Source organism: Tachypleus tridentatus, chromosome 1 (genome assembly GCF_004210375.1).
Source record: "Tachypleus tridentatus isolate NWPU-2018 chromosome 1, ASM421037v1, whole genome shotgun sequence".
NCBI lineage: Eukaryota > Metazoa > Arthropoda > Merostomata > Xiphosura > Limulidae > Tachypleus > Tachypleus tridentatus.
In genome coordinates, this window is record NC_134825.1 from 158,369,504 (window position 1) to 158,390,369 (window position 20,866).

Here is a 20,866-nt window from a genome sequence, read left to right on the forward strand (position 1 = left end):
TTGTTAATTCTGTGGCGCATTTAGAAATATAGTAAGGTAATAAAATATGAGTTTTTAAAACTTACTTAAAAATAAATATTTTTTACATAATTAATTCATTGTAAAAATGTTCCTTTTTCCTTTACTCGAAAATAGCGTATCTGTGGTCGCGCCACCTTTCGTATTTTTTAAATTGTTACTGAGATCTCCTTGAATGTATCTTAACAGCTATAACTGAAAAAAAAAGGCATCTTGAACTTTGCATAAGTCTTCAATAAGTCGGTGTAATGTGTCACTACTGTAGCTCTGAATAATGGTTCTTCGTTTTTTACTTACTGCTTAATTTAAAATAAGTTGAGTTGCTTGTTTTCTCTAAGTAATATATGCATATTCAAGTCATTACTTATATAAGAAGATCAAAGAAGTCGTAGACGATTCGCGATGCAAGTATTTTCTGTTTCAAAATGGAGTTATAAAAATGGAAGTCAGGTTTTGAATATGAGATCATTATACGTTATACTAATGATGAAGTCACACGTCTGGCATATTTTAGCTAGACTGGCACTGTAACATTTAGTTCTGTACTGCATATGTACATTGGGCCACTATAGCTGTAAGAAGAAAGGACCTACAAACCTGAAATTTTGCACTCATACTAAGTGGACCCTGAGAGTGTGCACTCGATTATTATTATTTATCTATATACCCATTTTTATGATACACGCTAGCAAAAAGCCACATAGAAAAGAAATGGTTCTTTGTATTGCAAATAGAAATCACAGACTGGTATTCATGCACATGCATGCACTTCATGTAATGAGGCAAGCTAAGAGAAAGCCAGTGCATTATTGTAACAATGCATTCCAACAGAGAATTGTACATAATGCTGCTTATCAAGAAAAGTATATAGGTTATACTTTTATGCTGAAATGAGTTTAAAATACATGTACTGACATAGTCATCTGGAATACATAAACCGAGTGAAGTCAGGTACTTACACTAGTATACAGATATATGTGTCATCAACTTCCAAGAACAATAACTGTTACAGTGTGAAAAAGAATACACAAGTGAGCTGTAATTATTACAAATTTTATTTAAGTCATTACAAACCAGACGTTTAAGTTAAGAATTAGTAATCCAACATTACATACACTAATATAATTTCAGACTTTCTAACTGTTATCCAGTTTTCTACTTCTTTAAATCAAGTAGCTAATAGGGAATATTATATTAAGAAATCCACATTACTTCCTTTTAACCATTTGCCTTACAACTAAACAAACCATAAAAAAGACAACTCTGTTGATTGCAGTTATCTATCTATCACTCTCAGTTGTAACAGTTTAAAGCTTAACACTGTTGCTGTGCATCTAAGTCACACCAGCATTGGCTTTTCTGCCTCTGGGTCATCATAGGCAGCTGGAGATGGTCCAACTAGACAAAACATAAGTAGTTACCGAGTGCGATTTCAAATGTTTTACTCTCTACATTTTGATCAATCTAATTTATTAAAGGCTCATCAGTGGTTTACAATTTCAGTTTAAACATATGTCCCATGAACTCTTATATGTCGTGAGATGCTGAATATTTCATTTTGATATAATTATTCAATGAAGTATACAACATAGTCCTACAGAACCAAATCTAGGAGGTTTGCATGTCTTTGTTTCTAATCAGAACTACACTCCATCTGCTCACACAAACTGCTTTATTTATTTATTACTAACTTGTCATATGTTATATCTAGGCTGAATACCAAGTTTGTTGGAAGTAAAAAAACGTGAGCATCAAATATTGGTGATCTCAATTACTTTACATATTCTTGCAAACATTCCAACAAACCCATAGCTGTTGTAGGTTCATGCTTAAGATCTGCCGTGGACATTATATACTTGGAGAATGTTGCTTTACTGCCATATGGTTTGTCACAATTACTTATGCAAAGTGATCCTCCCAAACTGAATTCACAAATGTGGAAAGCTTAGACTTTACAGTTTGGATGGCCATAACGTGGCAAATACTGGCTATTATTGTCTACTCCTTTATCAATACAAAACTCCTCTGGTGCTCCTAAGCAAGTTATCATTGTTCAGTTTATACATTGGTGATTTTTTTAAATGCTGATATATCCACTAATGTATCAACTTCAGTTCAATATCATAAATAGTCTATTGCCACCAGTATGCAATTATTAATCATAATCACTGATGGATTTGGAAAGGGGCCTGGTAAGCATTCAGAGATGTCCTTTACAATGGAAACCTATAACCCTCTATATTTGTTTTGGAACACAGCCTTAAAAGTTTCTCTGCAGGTTTGTTGTAGTGTGAAAATCTTCCTGGTGTCCTCTAATGTATGCATCATGTAATATTCAGATAATCTTTGGTTGAAGGAACTATGAAGTTATTAGATGCATCACTGGCCAGGTACCATGCTTATGTGGGTTATGGTGATGATATAACATTTCTTTCTACACTTCAATTGTTCAGATAACTGCCAGAGACTATGTGCTTCTATGGTAAACTTATTAATTCATCATAGTAAAATTTTACCTTGCTGCACAGCATGTTTTGCCCAAATTATAACTGGTTCATTCACTTGCTTCTCTTGAATTTTCTCTATCATCATATTTAACATTTATTCTTCATTGGAATCCTAACTATTTGCATGTCTCATCAGTATAACTGATATTTTGTTTTCTTAGTAGTACTGTGTTTTGAACTTGAACATTTGATAAATGGACAAGCTTACACTTGCTGTTGAGAATTCTATTTGAATGTTCGTGCTTCCAGCTTACTTAGTATTATGTGGTGAAATTCTACCAGTGCAACGTTGTTATCCAATGAGTGATAATAATCTTCTGGCTCTCTAGGTATCATGAGCCATTTTGTTGATATATAATACAGCATTCTAATAGTGGTAAAAGTGCTTAACAAGTAATATAACTGTACAAGTTAACAATAGTGTCTCAATAGTTTTAGCAAAGTAAAAGTTCACTCATGTTTTTGATATATAATTTACTCTTGTAAGAAAAAAACATTTCTGCCAATAATCTGTTGTAATTTTTCACAAATGTTTATTGTAATAATATAAGTAATAATAGCAATAATATTCATGTATATACAGGAATGTCTATTCAAATTCTATTACGCACATCCAGATGCAAAATTTTGAATAAATGTTTAAGTTGGATTTTAAGATAATTGTTTTACACATTAAAACATTTTAAGTTAACAGAAAATTCTTACAATTATTTTTTTAATTAGAAAATAAGCATGTTTTGTTTTGATAAATTGAGAAAAATGAATGCTATGATATTCCAAGCCGTGAATCTGAGTCTAATTTTTTCTCAACTGCTTGATATCTTAAAGGAGCCATTTCTTTGTGTCTGTGAAGAAAAAAATGACAAAAATAACTAATTAATAGTAAATGTATTACTGTATAAAAACATATTATTAATTACTAATTTAATAAAACATACGTTTCTCTCAAGATATAAAAGCTTCTGATTGTAAAAAACTTTTGAAAAAAAAATCTTATGCTAAATGAAAACATACCAAAGAAAAGAAATTAGAATTTGTTACAAAAAACACAATATAAACTTTGAAATGTTGAGTACTTTTCAGCTTTGCATTTGAGCAATGGGCTATCTGCATTGTGAGAATCAAACCACAAATGTTTGTGTTATAAGTTCTGCTTGTTTGTAATTAAGCATAAAGCTACACAATGGCTTTTGTGTTCTGGCAATCACAGGTATCAAAACCTGGTTTCTAGCATTGGAAGTCTACAGACATACCACTGAGCCACCAAGGGGGCTATAAGTTTTGAAGCTTACCATTGGGAAACTAATTATAAAATACTGTCAGAAGTTTCTTAAAGTATAAAACTGTTATAAACATTTGTAAAATAAATTCATAAATAAAACAATAGAATGTGTGTTTTTTACATATATTAATTTTTCGTCTTTTTCACACATTACCTGTTCAGGTGTAAGTCTAAGACATGAAGCTGGAACATTGTCTCATTGATGAAAGTTCTGTGTTTTTCTTCCTCTTCTTTTGTAAGAGACATTTGATGTTCTTGAAACCAATTACGTTCTTTCTCCAACTCTCCCATTTTCTAAATAAATGATGTCATTAGACACAAAATAATGATTGATTTCCCATTAATAAATTCAGTTACAAATTTTATCTGTTAGCTACATAAATTACACCAAACACATAAAACGAATTAAATACAAGAATTCTCAAAACATAACCATGAACTATTTCCTTTAGGACTTTAAAATTCCTTAGATAGTTTATACACATACCATAACAACTCACAATAAAACTATAAAAGATTATAAACTTTTCTCATAAATGGAGTCATTTATAAAAAAAAGTAATTTAAAGTTTGAAACATTGTACTCAGAGAGTTTGTGTTTATCTACTTATACATGTTTTCTAATTTTACGTATGTTAACTTCTTTCCATCTTACATGATTCTAACATCTCTAGTTTTGTTTTGCCTGTCTCCAAAGTGACTCCTTTGTTTTCAAACCAAGTAACAGGTTTTTTTCTATATTTTTGACTGTTTAGTTAATAATGAAACTCTGAGTCAAGTGGACCAAAACTTATATAACATTTGGTAACAAAGGAGAGTTGTCACAAGATTTCAATTAAGGATCTATAGAGCTTGATCTAAGGGCCCATTTGCTGTGACTTTTTCTATGGATATGGTAGTAATAGTTTTATTTGTATAATGGTATTCTATCTTACCACTCTATTTATGGCTGTCCTTTTATTTCCATGATTCTGTAAATATACTTAGTCTGTAGGCAGACATGGTTGTCTCTGGCTATTTGGTATTTTTACTAGCACCAATGGAAATTCTTACCTGGCTTCTTTCACTGTTTTCTTCCTCTACAGTTGGTATCTTATCATTATCATATTCACATCTGCTTCACTGCTGCAAATAAACTTTGATCCTAATGCTTCTGATATCTGTCTTCTTAGATATGTGCAATCTTGACAGAAAATATATTACTTTTTCTTACAGTTCCTGATAATTATTGACTTTTTTAGAGTCTCTTTCTCTGTCTATGTATGTTGTGTTAGAAGAACTTCATGATCTTAGGTAAAGTTTAGTATACATGTCTTTGTCTTTCAAAAACCAAAACCATCACACCATCTCATGCTTGTTTAAGGTTTTCAGTTGAAAAGTACTGTTGTGTTTCTCAAATTGCTGTATATTCTAGAGACTGTGCACGAAAGTTGTGAAAATAATGGGTGTGTGCTGCCCACAGGTGAAATACTGTACGTAGTTTGAGTGACTCTGTGATTATTTGTTAATTGTAAAGAAATCTACAAATTACTATGAGTTCAATACAGATAATTCCTCAATAAACTGCTTACCTGATCAAAAAGAGACTGAATGCCATTTGCAGTGTTAACTAATCGTTGTCTGAAGTCCTGTAAACACTTCTGCTTTATCTCCTGAGCTTCTTGTTTAGTCATTTGACCAGTTATGCCTTTTTGAGCTAGGTAAGGGCCTAACAGATCTACTACAACTTCTTGTGACTGACATCTGGCTGCTTCTTTTTGTTTTTGCTGATACATGTTGCAGTCAAATAAAAATTTACATCACAATAAATTTAAAAATTCCAATTAATGATTGAATAACAATATTTTTACTTAATTTTTGTTGATTGAACATAAAACTTCTCTAATGTACAGTCTACAAAATTCAATCAAATGAACCAGTAAAAACTATTTATATCTTTAAAGTTTATATTAACAGCAACTTATAATTCAAGTGTAATAACCTGGTGTTAAATAATATGATTATAAAATTACTCTTTATTTGTAAAATTATGAATACTCAGTTATTACGATCAACAACTTCTAGAATTAAAATAAAAATAATAGTTAATGTATATAAAGATTGCCAAGTTTAATTTCATCTGTTTTAATAAAGAACCAACCAAGTATTGGCGTTTCTTCAGAGCTTTTTCATTCTTTAGGATATTATAGACAGAAGCATAAAGTTCTGAGTGGGCTTCTTCCCAAGTTCGATTATTAAGAAAGGCAATGACCTGAATAATGAGATGAATATTAAACGTTAATATTAAGCCTATTTTACCCAAAGAAAGTTTTGAGTTATTAAATGAAGAATACTTTTTTATATATAGCTGGCCAAGATAAATTATTGACTGAAACAACTAACCTCTTTCACTAGTTGACCTGTTTGAAAACCAAAATCAAGGATTTTTTTGTTAAAAATCTACTAGATATACTAATGTTCAGTAGGACGCCATACGTTTCTACATTAAAGCAGGTTCTAAAAATGTGTTGAATAGAATAACTTGAAGACAGAGAGCAAAGAAAAGATAAGTATGTACAAATTAACAAACAAAGCATATCTTTATTCACAATAATGTGTCTATTTTCAACACTAAATTAGCCAGCCTTTTACTTTTTTCTTGTGATTTCAGCTGGTGCTGAGGTAAGAGAGCATTTTAATACTATGCCTGCACAAAATAAAGAGTGGTAAAATAATCATCAACTCAGGAAGGAAAATGTTATAGTGCACTTACAATTTAGACAGATGGTTCATAGTGCAGTATCACTTACTTCATAAATAACATAGGTCAACAACTATTACAAATGAAATTATAACAACTTATATAAACTTATATGCAAAAACGGCTCGTTTGGGTTGAGAAAATATTTTACATAGAAGAGCGAACAATGTTTCGACCTTCTTCGGTCATCGTCAGGTTCACAAAGAAAAACATAACTGACGGAAGCTGACCACATGTTACACAAGGGGTTGTCAAACTGTGGTCAGAAATGTAGAGGTCAGTTACCTCTTTCTTTGTGAACCTGACGATGACCAAGAAGGTCAAACATTGTTCGCTCTTCTATGTAAAATATTTTCTCAACCCAAACGAGCCGTTTTTGCATATAAATTTCTCAACAAGTGGGTTTCTCGACATCACTGATTATATAAACTTGGTTCTTTCTCTATGAACATCCTCTGAGACAGAACAATTTCTTCTCAAAGAATGGAACAGATATTTGTACAAATTGATATGAGTTTTTGTATGTGTAATATTTTTGCGAAGTAAAAAATTAGTACAGGTTTACAACCTTTCCACATTAAATTAATAAACATATCATTAACATATACTTAAAAAATTACAATGGTGCAACAACAAAGAAACAGTCATTAATTTTACCAAAGCCACAGTCGCATCATGCACATTCAACAACAGACTGTGTTACACATGGATAAATACAAGTAAATATATGGAGTGACCTTTGACAAACAACTTCTCTAACCATGCTAACACCATGATAACTACTATTACCAAAGGCATCAGTGCATTTAAAAGAATGTTGCTGCAGGAAATAGGGCTGAAGAATATCATATTTTTATGATCTACCACGGTCTTTCCCACTGCATCCTAGGTTATGGCACATGTAAAACATATGATCTAGATTTGCTAACACAGTTAAATAAGGTAAAAAAAATGTACTTTAACTACCCAACTCCAAGCAGCATGCTGCTGCTAGTGGTAAGACAAATGGCATATTTAGGTTGTATCTATAGAATTAATAAATACAAATCTAAAGAGGCTATAATTTCATTGTATAGGTCACTATTTAGACTACATTTGGAGTATTATGTTCAGTCTTGGGTTCTTTACCTTAGAAAGACATTGAATTGTTGGAAATTGTTCAGAGGAGGACAGTTACTATAATGGTGCTTGAAAAGGAGAGTCTGGCAAGTTAAGATCTCCGACTGTTTTCTCTTAGAAGTGTTAGGAAAACCTGATTGAGGTGTTTAAGATTGTTAAGAGTATTGATATTGTTGATACATTACCTTTTTACATACTTATTGGTGAGAATGGTGGACTAGGGAACACAAATATAAATTATAGCTGGGTAAGAGCCATCTTCAGCTAAGACAGTTTTATTTTTCTAATAGGGCAGTTGACTTTTATAATGGTTTGCTGTCTGATGTTGTGGTGGTAGTAAATTTAAATGAGTTTGAGAGAAAGTTTGATAACTAAATGAATGATAAGAGCTGATTTTGTTCTTTTTGTTTTTTAAATAGCTTTGGTGTAGTTTATAGGCTGGGACAATCTGGATGGATGGCTCGATCCCTTACTGTCCCTAAATATTATGTTATTTCTAGTTTCATCTTGCCCATCACATATCTATGTATATTCAAAACATCTTACTGATTGACCTTATGCTTAGTTACAAGTAGAACTTTATAATCTCAACTCTAAAGCACTGAAAGAGATAATGATTCCAAACATAACAATATCTAAATTTAAAAAAATATGAGACAAATCCTGTGAAAAATTATGTAGGTATGGTAAACACTGAACCAAACAGACACTTTAATATTCATTATGCTGATACCCAAGAGTTAACTTTTTTTTCTTTAACACAAACTCAAGACTGTTATTTGAAAAATAAATCAAACACAGACAGCAAAGGAAAACAAATACACTACAGTGAGTAGAAAAACAAAAGCATTATTTTGTGTATAGAGTTTTGTATTATCTCTATACAACTGTATAAGTCTTAACTTATTAACTTACTAGCTGATGACATAAGAGGAATTTTTTCTAAAACGTCCACGTAGAACAACATACAGAAATAATAATATTATATAGCAGTTTTAAACCAGATAATGGGTTAAAGTATGATGTTTCCTAATCCTAAATTACACATGTTACTGACTGTTTTGAGCAACATATATATCTCTGAGATAGTTGTGCAAACATGGGCACAGGGCCAAAAGTGATACAAGTTTCCAGCATCATTCTATGTAACCTCTGCCTAAGTAAATGGCCTTGCACGTGTTTAAATCTTGTTAATAATAATCATAACTACATGCAGGACATCAACTCAAAAATTAAAAAAAGTTCCTGAATTTATTTAAATAGATATATTCTATACAACTTAGAGAAGTGTGAAATGAGTAGCTGCTTGAGCTACAACAAAAATAGTTACTGTTTTGCTTGACTAAAGAAATAAAAAAAGAGAGATATAAAAACTTCAGTTTGTAATTTCAAATAAAACAAAGATCAGAGACAAAGAAATAAATGCAAAAATACATACAATAAAAGAAGCAATCACCACAACAGCAAAGTAATGTGATCTTGCATCAGCTATAAACTAAACAATAGAATATTTAGTAGGGTTCTATGTCTTTTAAAAATTGAGAAAACAAAATAGACTGATTTTGAAATCTAACCATTACTAAACACTGTATAGAACTAGATATGTTTTACAAATTTCTGTCATAAATTACTTAATTTTAATAGGATTTTGGATGTTTTAGGAATAGAAATATGCAATAATTATTGATATAATTGTATTCTTATTCATATTTATAGCTACAAATGTGCATTTCTGTATTTTTTATATTATTATTATTACTAATTAATATTCTTCTAACAACATAGGTTCTTGCCCATCAATTAGGCTACAGTAATAATTTACAAAAACATGTACAAGAATGTAACTAGTTACTTGAAATAAAAAAAATATTCTTACAGATTTTCATAATGACAAAATAATATTATGTACTAGAAGTTTAATTTCATCAAATTAATCATCAAATACACAGAATTAATATTAAGATTTTTTACGCCTTACATACTTCATCTTCTGATTGACGAATCTTGACTACCACTTGCTTCTCTTCCTCCATCAGTTGAGAAAACTTTAAATATAGGTCTAGATGGGTGTATGGTGCAGCCATGTAGTCTGCCTATAAATATTAACTGTTGGTTTGTGTAACATTTAAAGATACAAAGAAGTCATCTACAGCATAGTTTTGCATATTTGTTTCATGACATTTTATAATATTATTGTAAGACAGACCTTTAAAAATCTTTAAAATATTTCTACATGTGCAGTACTTTGTTATGGAGCACAGCAAATGTTATGCCACTTTGTTGGGATCTAATGCAAATAGATTAAGGTATTTTGAAAACACCTAAATATCTAATTCTGATAAGTATAGCTAGTGACAAAGGTTTAACACTAAACAATATAATGTATACTGATGTACTGAAAATTAATTTCTTAAATTAATATCATCACTTAAGAGTACAAATATGAAATATACAAAGTTTTAAGCACATTATATGAAAATTACTTTAAAAAAGCAAATCACCAAGTCACATGACCACCACAGTCAATATAAGGTCACAATAGAACAGCATATATGAAAACTGCATTTTAACATTACTTGGTGTTTTGTAAGTAGTATGACACCACCAAAAAGCTGGTTACTTTTAGGAATGTTACTTAACTATTTTTTTCAAAGCAAGATATTCATACACACAATTCATAGAGATGTTCAGATTGGGAGTTTAGATTTCCCAAGATGGAGATATCCCTTGTACTCACTGGGATTGGTAAACAAAAAAACACAGATCACCTCAGTGCACCAGAACCATCACGAAAGAGACCTACAACAAGTTATATCACATCTGTGGCAAGCAAAGTCTAATAATAGATAAGAATCCAGAAACACAAAAGGTCAATGATGAAACCTGTCTGTGTGTTCCAGACAAAGTAACACAGATTAATTACACAAATTTCTTCTTCAATATTTCTTTTCAGCTGTCACTTAATTCAAACAGCCAAAGAATAAACGGGTATTCACAGTATTTCATACTGAAACATACTGGACAAGTTTTTAGGCACAACACTTATTGACTTCTGTGTGATCAGACTATTTGTTGAAATAGGGGTTAAGAAACTATTTTTCTCATACATTTTATATGATATGGAAAGTATACATGGTGGAGTAGTGTGGTTTGGAAATGACAACTTCAGAACAGAACTTTTTTGAAACTGGAGGTCTACTGTCAAGATATATGGTTTTCAGAGAGAACATGATAGGACATAGTAACATGGAGATTAACAAAACAGTGAGGTTCCAAAATAATTTTAATATAGTGTACTCATTCTGTGCACATACAATAATGAATAGTTGAATCATACAAATGATAAAATTACTTTGTAACTGTTCCACATATCTGGCTTCAGTGTGAACCCTTGAACTTTATCATCCTCTTCTGATGGCTTGAAAAATTCTATGAAAGATCCAGTTATAAAACGTTTGCCTCTATGGAATTTGATGTAAATGCAATTTTCAGCTAGGTTGAAAATTCTTGTCTCAATGTCAGCATATGCTTCAAGGTTTTCATTTCGTCTAAAACGTTCTATCACTTTCTGGAATAGGAAATTCAGAAGATAGACTCAGTGTAGTTTTATAACATCAAAAGCAGACAAAAATAGTACATATGAGTCAATAAAAACAGCAATACATATGCATATATGTCTTATTTGTACTGAGATACACTACAACATAAAAAAACACAACAGAAAATTACTGTAATACACCAGAACTTCAACATATACAAGATATATGGACCATATTAATGTTATCAATACCACTGACTTATTAAATTAGTTTAAGTCCCATACACAAGGCTCACTATCCTGAGTAAAATAGTTATTCCTCTAACACATGGAGCACTAGCTAACTTTGCACTGATGACTTGTACATAATACTCCACCTAATTATAAAAAATACTTTAATGAACCAGATGATTATTTGGTTACCCGAGCCTTGAAGCCCTAGTAGCTTAGTCAGTAGAATACAGTATCAAAACCTAGTGTAAACCCTGGGTTGATGTACTACTCAGAGAAGATTATGTTTTGTATGCCTAATATATATATATATCTGTTGAATATGGTGATTAGAAAGTATATAAAATGTTAGTTTTCCATAATTAGTAAATAACATATATATTTATTAGTTATATTCTGATATATTTTTCTAACTTTTCACATCCTTATAAACCAAATGTACAAAAGTCATTGTTGTCTATGCCTTATAATAACTTGATTCTGTTTCTGTGTTATACCCTCTTGAGTTGAAATCTTGCTATTTTGAGGTGTGATACATTGATTTATACAAAGCAGTGAGAGTTGGAGTTTATCTCTTCTTCAATATGTATAATAGAAACGACTGTTGACATAAGGATTGTGGGATACTACACTAAATCCTTGATTTATTTTTTGTTTGTTTTTTAATTTTGTGCAAACCTATGCAAGGGTTATCTGTGCTAGCTGTCCCTAATTTAGCAGTGTAAGACTTGAAGAAAAGTAGCTGGTCATCACCACATACCACTAACTCTTGGGCTACTCTTTTACCAATGAATAGTGGAACTGACCATCACATTATGATGCCCTCATGGCTTAAAGGGCAGGCAAGTTTGGTAAGACTGGGATTTGGACCAATGACCGTCAGATTACGAGTGCCCTAACCACCTGGCCATGTCAGCCTTTCAAGACCTTGATCTGACCTAGCTAACAAGTCAGAGCTTACATTATTAGTGAATAGATATTTTTGTTTTATTTGTTAAGTTGTGTTTACTTGCTTTTCTTTGCTGTTGGTTCATTTTATTCTACACAAAATTTTACATTTTAGAAAATTGATTTATTAATGCCACTTTTAACTTTCTATTGAACACCACCTAACAACAGATCAAAGATTTTTTATGCATTACTCTTAAGTATTCCACTTGAAATCAGAAGTGTATGTCAATTAGTCTATTGTCTCACCCCTTTTTAGCATTTAACATTACAACATTAATACAATATTAAATATTGCTTTTAAGTTATTTAAAAATCATTAACTTGGTTGCACACAACTTTAATTTCTTAAGCAAAAAAAGTAACACAGTTGTTTGATTTATCAACAGATAAGTTCGGATATGTTGAAATTGGATCTACTATCAGATGTACCTTAGTGTTTTTTTTTAAACTACAAAGACCTCAAACTCCAAGCAAGTAGTCATCCACTGAATCTTTATATAATCCCTTCAATTACTGCTATATTGATTAAAGTAGGCATGAATGTTATATTTAAAATTATAATTTTGTTTCTTTATCCTTTGCTACTGAACATGCTAAGTTTGTTCCTTGCTTGATATTTTTTATCCTGCATTTTGTGTTTTTTTTTGTGAATATCAATGGATGATTTGAATGCTACAATATAGAGGACACCCTTGTCCTAACTAGTCTCTAAATACTATTTGGAAACAAATGATTAAATGGATTCATTACCATGCAGTTAGATGTGAATACATACATACATCTACAGAGTGGTTGTAAATAAACTTCTACAGTTCATTGTATTACATTTATCAAACTACATGATACAGAAAGGTGAAATTACACAGAATGTAAGGGACATAATTTGGGTGTGAACACCACAGTTGTCACATATTGCCATCAAGGTTTCACTGTGGCTTCTTCTGCATATTTCCTATGAGTATAAATAGACCTTCTGATTGTAGTACAACTCATTCACCCAACATGAACCTGAAAAATATGCAAAGAGGTGAACCAGTGAAATCTTATCACATTAAAATATAAACTTCTGAGGCAGCACTCAGGTATCACCATACAGTGCACAGCATCTGCAAGAGGCTCTGTTCCAGTATTGTTATGTGCAAATTCATAAAAAAACATTTGAGAAGAAAAGTTGCTCTTGTGATAAGTCATGTACAGGCAGACGACATGTTTTGGAGATATGGTACGTTGAACTGTAGAACCTTTGTTACAATCACCCTGTATTTTAAATGACAAGTATTTCTACTCATTATTATGATTTTTGAATAATTCATTTTCTGTGTTTTACTTATTTATGGAGCACATCCAACATTTCATTATAAGGTGTATATATCAAAGGCCTCCTGTTGTAACAATTAACTTGAAAGTGATGAAAAGTAATATTCTAACAGAAGCTTAAACCTAATTCATAATAGCATTCTAAGCCTGATATATTTTACTAGCTGAGCTACCACATATTACAACCTGTAACTTGAATTTGTCTTTGAGATTATAATAGTGCACTTATGTGATAGTAGTTTACTACCTGTAATTGAATTCATGTGGGTGTATTGAGTAAGTGCTTTATAAACATTAATTTAAAATGTGAGAACATGTGTGTATACCAAAATACCAGATGTCTTATTATATTTAAATATAAGATTGTGGGTCTAGAGATGACGTACACTTGGATAAATGTATGATGCACTAAATTATTAAGTAAATGGGAACACACATTGGATTTAAAGAAATAATCTTGTCACAGAATTACTTCTTTTTGTAAAGTTGCCAAATGATTGACCATGAATTTTCATGTGACTTTGTATTACATTTGCTATGATCTAGAGTAAATAGTAAAAAAATTTACTTTATAGTTTCCCATTGTTATACATCTGGCACAAGTTCTCTGATATTTGCATTTTATGAGAGATAGGTGATCATAAATACCAACAAGTTAAAAAACAATTTCTAATGTATATTACAGTTTCTGTATTAGAATGTATATTTTCTATTTGTTTCAGATATGTTTCACACATTTTGTGAATTAATCAATGATTAAATATAGCAGAAACTGTTATATTGTTAAACAAACCACATCTAAAGATACAACACTTTGAAAGTATAAAACTAGAATAGATACTGATACTACCACATTTTAACAGGTTAACTCTGAAATGTAACTGAATTTGTATTTTTATTTTACACTTATGCCAAAGCTACTAAGGTTATCTCACTATTACTGAACTACTGACCAGTCAGAACACTACTACTACCAACCATCCATACTGCAGAACTGACTTGTTGTCACTCTTATAACACTGTCATAACCTAAAATGGGAGGGAATACTTTGTGGTATTGCACATAGTGCAACCAAGCTGTGAAATCCTGAGGTCTATCACAGGGTAAGCCCAAGCCTAAATAACTAAATACTAGGATTTTTATTTCAATGTTTTTCATGATGAGAAGCCACAAATAAAAGCAAAAACTATTCTCCAATATACTAAGTTCAAAATACTGAATTCTGTACAAAGGTCACAAAATAATCATTATTCCCACCTATTGTTTTTTGACATAAAATATTTTTCTTACAAATAAATTATTACTATATTTAAATTCAAAGATACATACTTTGTAAAATATTGTAAAAATATTTTGTGAAAGAAACATAAATGCAGTAGTAACATGTATGTCCACTCATATTTTACTGAGAGAGAGACCAATGACTTTAACAGTGAAATAAAACGTATCACATATTCTTATCAGTGGTGGCTCCAAGATATTTTCGTTCAGGGGGTGGTGGCTGAGGTAAACTGTGGAGGGGCTTCCCAAAATGCCACCAATATGAAGTATAGATGGTAAATTATAATAATGTAACTACCAAGTTACACTTCAGAAAGGTGTGCTATTTTGAACTGCAATTATTATTACAAATTAGAAATAATCTGTTTATGAAAATATGCACATATGTAAAAGAGGAAGCTCACCTAAATTCCACCCAAAGTAATACATAATAATAAAGAAAATCAAGATTAGCCTAGATTGAACATTTAATATACCATTAAGGGTAAAGCTACAAATCAAAATAAATATAACATAAAGACATAGTTTACATAGCAGAAACGAATTATCCCATGTAAAGTTAATACACTGTGAGGAAAAGTAAGGTCACTATCAGGCTAACTATCTTTCATCATGTTGTGTTTATAGTCAATATTACTTCAAAACAATGCACCTGTTCTGGTGATTGGCAGCAAATTTTGGATGGCTGATACACAATGCAAAATGATCTCACAATGGACACAACACTGGCTAAATGCTTCATAGTTTTGACCTATACACAATACACTTGTACATGCATGCTATGTTTTACTTTTCAATAAAAGATAAATGAAATTAATGGGTATATACCTGTGACACCTTTGGTTTATCAAGTAAAATCCCTGATGATCTGTTGTAACTTGAAATCAACATGGTCGTCTAATCTTTGTCATAGCTCAAGATAAAATGGCATTACACAAGGAACAGCAATACAGCGCATGAGTTTCAGTACATTCAGTACGTTGCTATGGGACACGACACATACTTCTGTCTTAATGAAGACGTTGAGTTCTACAGATCTATGTCTCTTTGATGTTAATTGTTAAGCAACAACGACAATTGTGTTTTTCATATTTTATGAATATATGTAGCTAACAATATGTAGGGGGGCTCAAGCATTCCCAAGCCCTCCCTTGATGTCGCCACTGATTCTTATTTAAACTAGTGATCCTTCCTGTCAACATTCCTTATGACTGTCAGTAATATAATAAAACAAAATAATGAGCTATTATAAATTTTCTAAAAAAACATATTTTGAATTCACTAGCTTTGCACAAAATTTTGAAATTATAAGTCTAGTAATTAATTTGACCTCAATAATACACAAATCAATTTATGTGTACTGAAGTTTTGCAGTCAAATCATGCAAAGGAAACCTAGTTGACTACATAATTACCACAATGTTTACCTCTATTGTTCTGCAAGAGTCTTCTACTGGTCCAAATTTTTTTTCTTTAGCACCAAACTTAGTGGTTCTATGTTCTAGAAAGTCTTCTCTCTTGTCAAATGCCTCCTCCAACAATGTTTGTCCTGATTTTCTCCACTTAAGTCCATCGGGTCGAGAATGAGAATAGAAGATGATCAGTCTCTCCGAATGTGGTCCATGATCGTATGCTTTGTACTTGTGTTCTATGTTCAAAATGCATCATTATGTCTAACAATAAATATACACTAAGACAGAGACATAATACTAAGTTAGACTGTTTGTAAACTTTTCTCTGCAACTTATATTAAAGTATCATCTAAATATATACATGTGTGTGTGTGTGTGAGTGTATATACCTAATGTCCTTATGCACTGAAATTTGCCCATATATTCAATCTATTGTAAAATAACAGTCACATATAATTTTTGCAATATGTTGTCAGATATAAGGATCATGCGTTTTATCAACATAAAATACAGAATACAATAAGATTACAAAACAATGTGTGTATTTAGAAATAACAATTTGGAATATGTTTTTCAATATATCTCTTATACATTGAGAAAAAATATACAACAAAATAATTAATTTCATATTTTTGAGCTTGGTTTTAAAGTTTAAAGGAAGATCTTTTCTTGATTAATAATGTTGTATGTCTGATTGGAACAAAAAAAATTAATATAATTTGATAGCAATGGTTATGGTCAAAGTTGAATTTTTGCATTTGCAAAATCCTTTTTACACTTTTTTTTTTATGAAGTGTAGAACGTTTCTGTCATAGGCTTCCAATTAAACTTTTCAAGTGTTAAATGTCAACAAGGTGGAATTAATACGTGAGAATTTTTAGAAATATACTGAGTTAGAAAACAAGTATTCATATATCTACATTAATTTCTGATAAAGTTTAAGAATGAAACTAAATACCGGCTAAGCTATCTGTTCTTCCTGAATTAAAACGTTCTATCACATTTTCTGTCAGTATGTTGGTAATGCGAAGGCAAATGTGATCCAGTCTGTTCATAAAATATTCTCTTACCTCTGCTAGTTGTGTATCTGTAAAAAAATAAAAAAGGTTCAATTTTCTTTTTTATACTTACATGCTAAGAAAGACTGTTTAAAAGCAAAATTAGAAGGGCTTAAATTATTAAATTTTCAGATTAATTTTCAACCAATCAAATACAGGGGCCTTATAAGAAATAATAAATACTATTCATTTATACTGATGACGATAACCCTTGTTTATAAGTCAGTTTTGATTCCATCTTTTTATGTCTTAATCATCTTATACTTTCATCCCTAATGATTTATCTTCCTTTAGATTAGATAAATTAAAAATGATTAAATCCACTGTTTATTTATTTACTGCATGGCCACAGCTTAAAATATTATTATAGTAAACAAATGATTTGAAACTTATGTAAGCTAGTCCATATTTAACACAAAAAGACTTAGTCACAAATATTTTCATTACAGGATTGCTTACATTTTAGGTCTGAATAAACTGATAACCTTCTGACAAGACCATCTTTCAACATAAATGGAGCATAATGTTCTATCTTTGCATGTTTATAAAGCATTACTTTCTTCCCATAAGGAAATCTTTTCTGGAAATCTGCAAAATTATGTATATTTAGTTACTGTGCTAGAACAATGTACCATAAATCCAAGTGTTCAATACAAAATTATCGATCTAACAATATCAAACACAATGTTTTCTTACTGAAATACTGAACAAAAGAAGTTTTTAAACTGAATATTTACTTTAACAGTTTAAAATCTGAAACATAGTCTGCAAGTTCTCTATTATAATAGCAAATGTTTATTAACTGCAAGGGGTTTACTTATTCTGAGAATTGTTTACGTTATCACTTAATCTAGAAAAGGGTGTAATATGAAGAGTACAGACTGAGTTAAAATTCACCAAGCTAGCTACAATATAAAATATGGGCCACAATATCACAAATATCACCACTAGATGGCACTATATGTGACTTGAACTCTATTCAGAAGCAGAAGCTGATGTACTATTTGTACTTCAAAAAAATGTGTGTCTAATTTAAAAGAATGAATCTACAGGAAGAAATGGCTTAAATGAAGTCCTAAGATCAATTAGGAAACAGTGTTATGCCATCCTGCAGTAACTTACTTTTAGTAATTGTATCTGTATGATGGTCAATTCTCACTTGGCCTATAAACTACAACTCAACTGTTATGGTCACGTTTGAGTACATTTCACTGAACTCAGAGCAGGACTTTATAAATATCCTATATTAGTGTACTTTGAAACATATTAATGACTGATGAATCTTGTTGCTCATATAAAATAAAAATAATACTTATTTTGTTAAATTACTATTTTCTACCATTCTTTGCACGACAATCAAAGTTCAGCGAATGAAAATTCTTTCTCTAAGCTAGGTTAGTATATCATACCTTCTACTGATACACTCAAGTGGTTAACCCAAGACAATGGAATTTCTGGGATTTCAGGATCTTCAACAAAACTCTAATTTCAAAAGCAAAAATTTAAAGGTAATTTCTGATAAAATATTAATTAAAACTATTTTTTTAATGTTATATCCAAAACTTTCCCATTTACCACTAAATTAAGTTTAGAATATTTTACTTTCTTATTATTGAAATATCAGTAGATAAACTTATTTTTAAATACTTACTCCATACCTAAGTAAGACTTACTTATTTTAGCTCACTTAGAGTAACCAGTAAAGTAAATGTTAATGAATACAAGTTTTAAAACTAAATCATTAACAGTGAGTGAGTTTGTATATGGAGGATTTAATTTTTGATTTATTCTTATTTATAGAGGACAAAAAAAGTATTTCAGAGTTTGAGCTTTAAAACTAAACAGTCATTACTGATTAGTTTTGAAGTATTTTACTGGCTTATTATTTAACATTATTCAAAGTTAAGTCAATATATAAATTACTTTTAATAAACCTTAGTCAAATTCACTGTTGAAAAGAAAATGTTGCAATTGGTTAATCTATAAGTTCAGATTTAGTTTTAGCATAGAAGCAGAAAGTTCATATTCCTAACAATAGTTTAAAATTAATGAAACTTAATAAACCATATTAACTTGTTATAAAGGAGATAGAAAAGCCAAAAATATTAGCAAACAAGTATACAGTTGTTTCAATAAATTTCTAGATGTGAACATACCTCATCAGATGGGCCGTCTTTTACTCCAGGAAACATACTCATAGGCTTGGTTTTCATGGGAAGAAAACTTTCCCAGTGATTACAGTCACCAAGATCATAAAATAGCCCCTAATTAAAATGCTGAAAATCAACTGTACATATCTTTCACACATCAATGGAGTAAAAAAGATACACAAATGTTTTAAAATCTTAAATCTGAAAAAACAACAACAAATGCATTAGAACCATCTTATATTTCACACTTTTAAGAGATATCTGCTATGGTTTTCTTTCAGTACATGATTTTGTGCAATGTTGAGTGAGCCTTTACTGGGATTTGAATATTATTAACGATTATATTAATAACAAGATAGAACCAGATAACTGATGCTGATCAGGTTGATTCTGTAATGGTTCCTCAGTGTTTGTATAAACTAATTATAAGAGTTACATTATAGCATATTTCTTCTTTATTTCAGGTTATCACCCAAACTGTATCTGTTTCCTTAATTTTTTTTAACTTCATGTGTTTATCACAAGGTTTTCGTAAGCAACAGTTTGTGAAAATTAAGTAAATAGCAGAGGAAAGGAGTACTTATAGCTTTTAGAAGTATGTATTAAGATGTCTCTTTTGCATTAAATCACCCAAAAGCAACAATATATTTTTGAAAAACAAATAACAGAACCCAATACAATGGCCATACATTCCCCCATCTGCTCTATTTTTGGACTGTCAGGAAAATTTTGTTACATTATTCGACTAGTCAACTTTATAAAAGTTATGTACATTTCTTAACAAATCAGGCTCCCTGCAACTCTCAATAGTGGAGTATTGAGACACTTAATATGTCTGTTGAGATACAGTGCAAAACTTCTTGTGTACATAAGCATTTGCTTTTTTCATTTGTGTTTCTCTTTTCAGCAATTTTCCCATGTATTTATATATGTATATATAATGTAAGGATTAAAATGGACCTATTGGTTTATCTAGGCAAGGCACTTTATCTAGTAAACTAAACTTTATATTGAAAATAAAATACTCATAGGCAGTTCTTATGATTCAAGTATTTATCAAGCCTTCCCTTAAGTTAACTTCATCAACCATATCTGAAAACAATCCATTTCAAAATCCACCCACCCTATTAAAAAAATAAAGCCATCTCAGCTGAAGATGACCCCATCCTGCCAAAAATTATATTTGGTCCACAAATCCTACCATTCTCAACGTTAATACATCAACATTATCAGTTCCTCCAACAATCTTAAACATCTCAAAT

The 20,866-nt window shown here is 30.7% G+C and overlaps 1 protein-coding gene across 4 annotated transcripts in view; it reads right to left on the reverse strand.

Annotated features, from left to right (window-relative positions):
* Positions 1-1,056: 1,056 nt before the first annotated feature.
* Positions 1,057-20,866, reverse strand: part of lobo (coiled-coil domain-containing protein lost boys) — a 29,582-nt gene continuing 9,772 nt past the window's right edge. For 2 of the 4 annotated variants that reach the window (XM_076460087.1, XM_076460115.1), the window contains 11 exons: positions 19,611-19,718; positions 18,864-18,936; positions 17,914-18,042; positions 17,355-17,483; positions 16,412-16,632; positions 11,019-11,234; positions 9,649-9,759; positions 5,948-6,058; positions 5,379-5,573; positions 3,962-4,101; positions 1,057-3,370 (listed from right to left, as the gene is read on the reverse strand). In XM_076460087.1, coding sequence (XP_076316202.1) covers positions 3,292-3,370; positions 3,962-4,101; positions 5,379-5,573; positions 5,948-6,058; positions 9,649-9,759; positions 11,019-11,234; positions 16,412-16,632; positions 17,355-17,483; positions 17,914-18,042; positions 18,864-18,936; positions 19,611-19,718 — 1,512 coding nt within the window. In that variant the 3' untranslated portion in view covers positions 1,057-3,291. The remainder of the gene's footprint in view (positions 3,371-3,961; positions 4,102-5,378; positions 5,574-5,947; positions 6,059-9,648; positions 9,760-11,018; positions 11,235-16,411; positions 16,633-17,354; positions 17,484-17,913; positions 18,043-18,863; positions 18,937-19,610; positions 19,719-20,866) is intronic. The other 2 variants (XM_076460096.1, XM_076460106.1) reach the window with 2 other exon arrangements.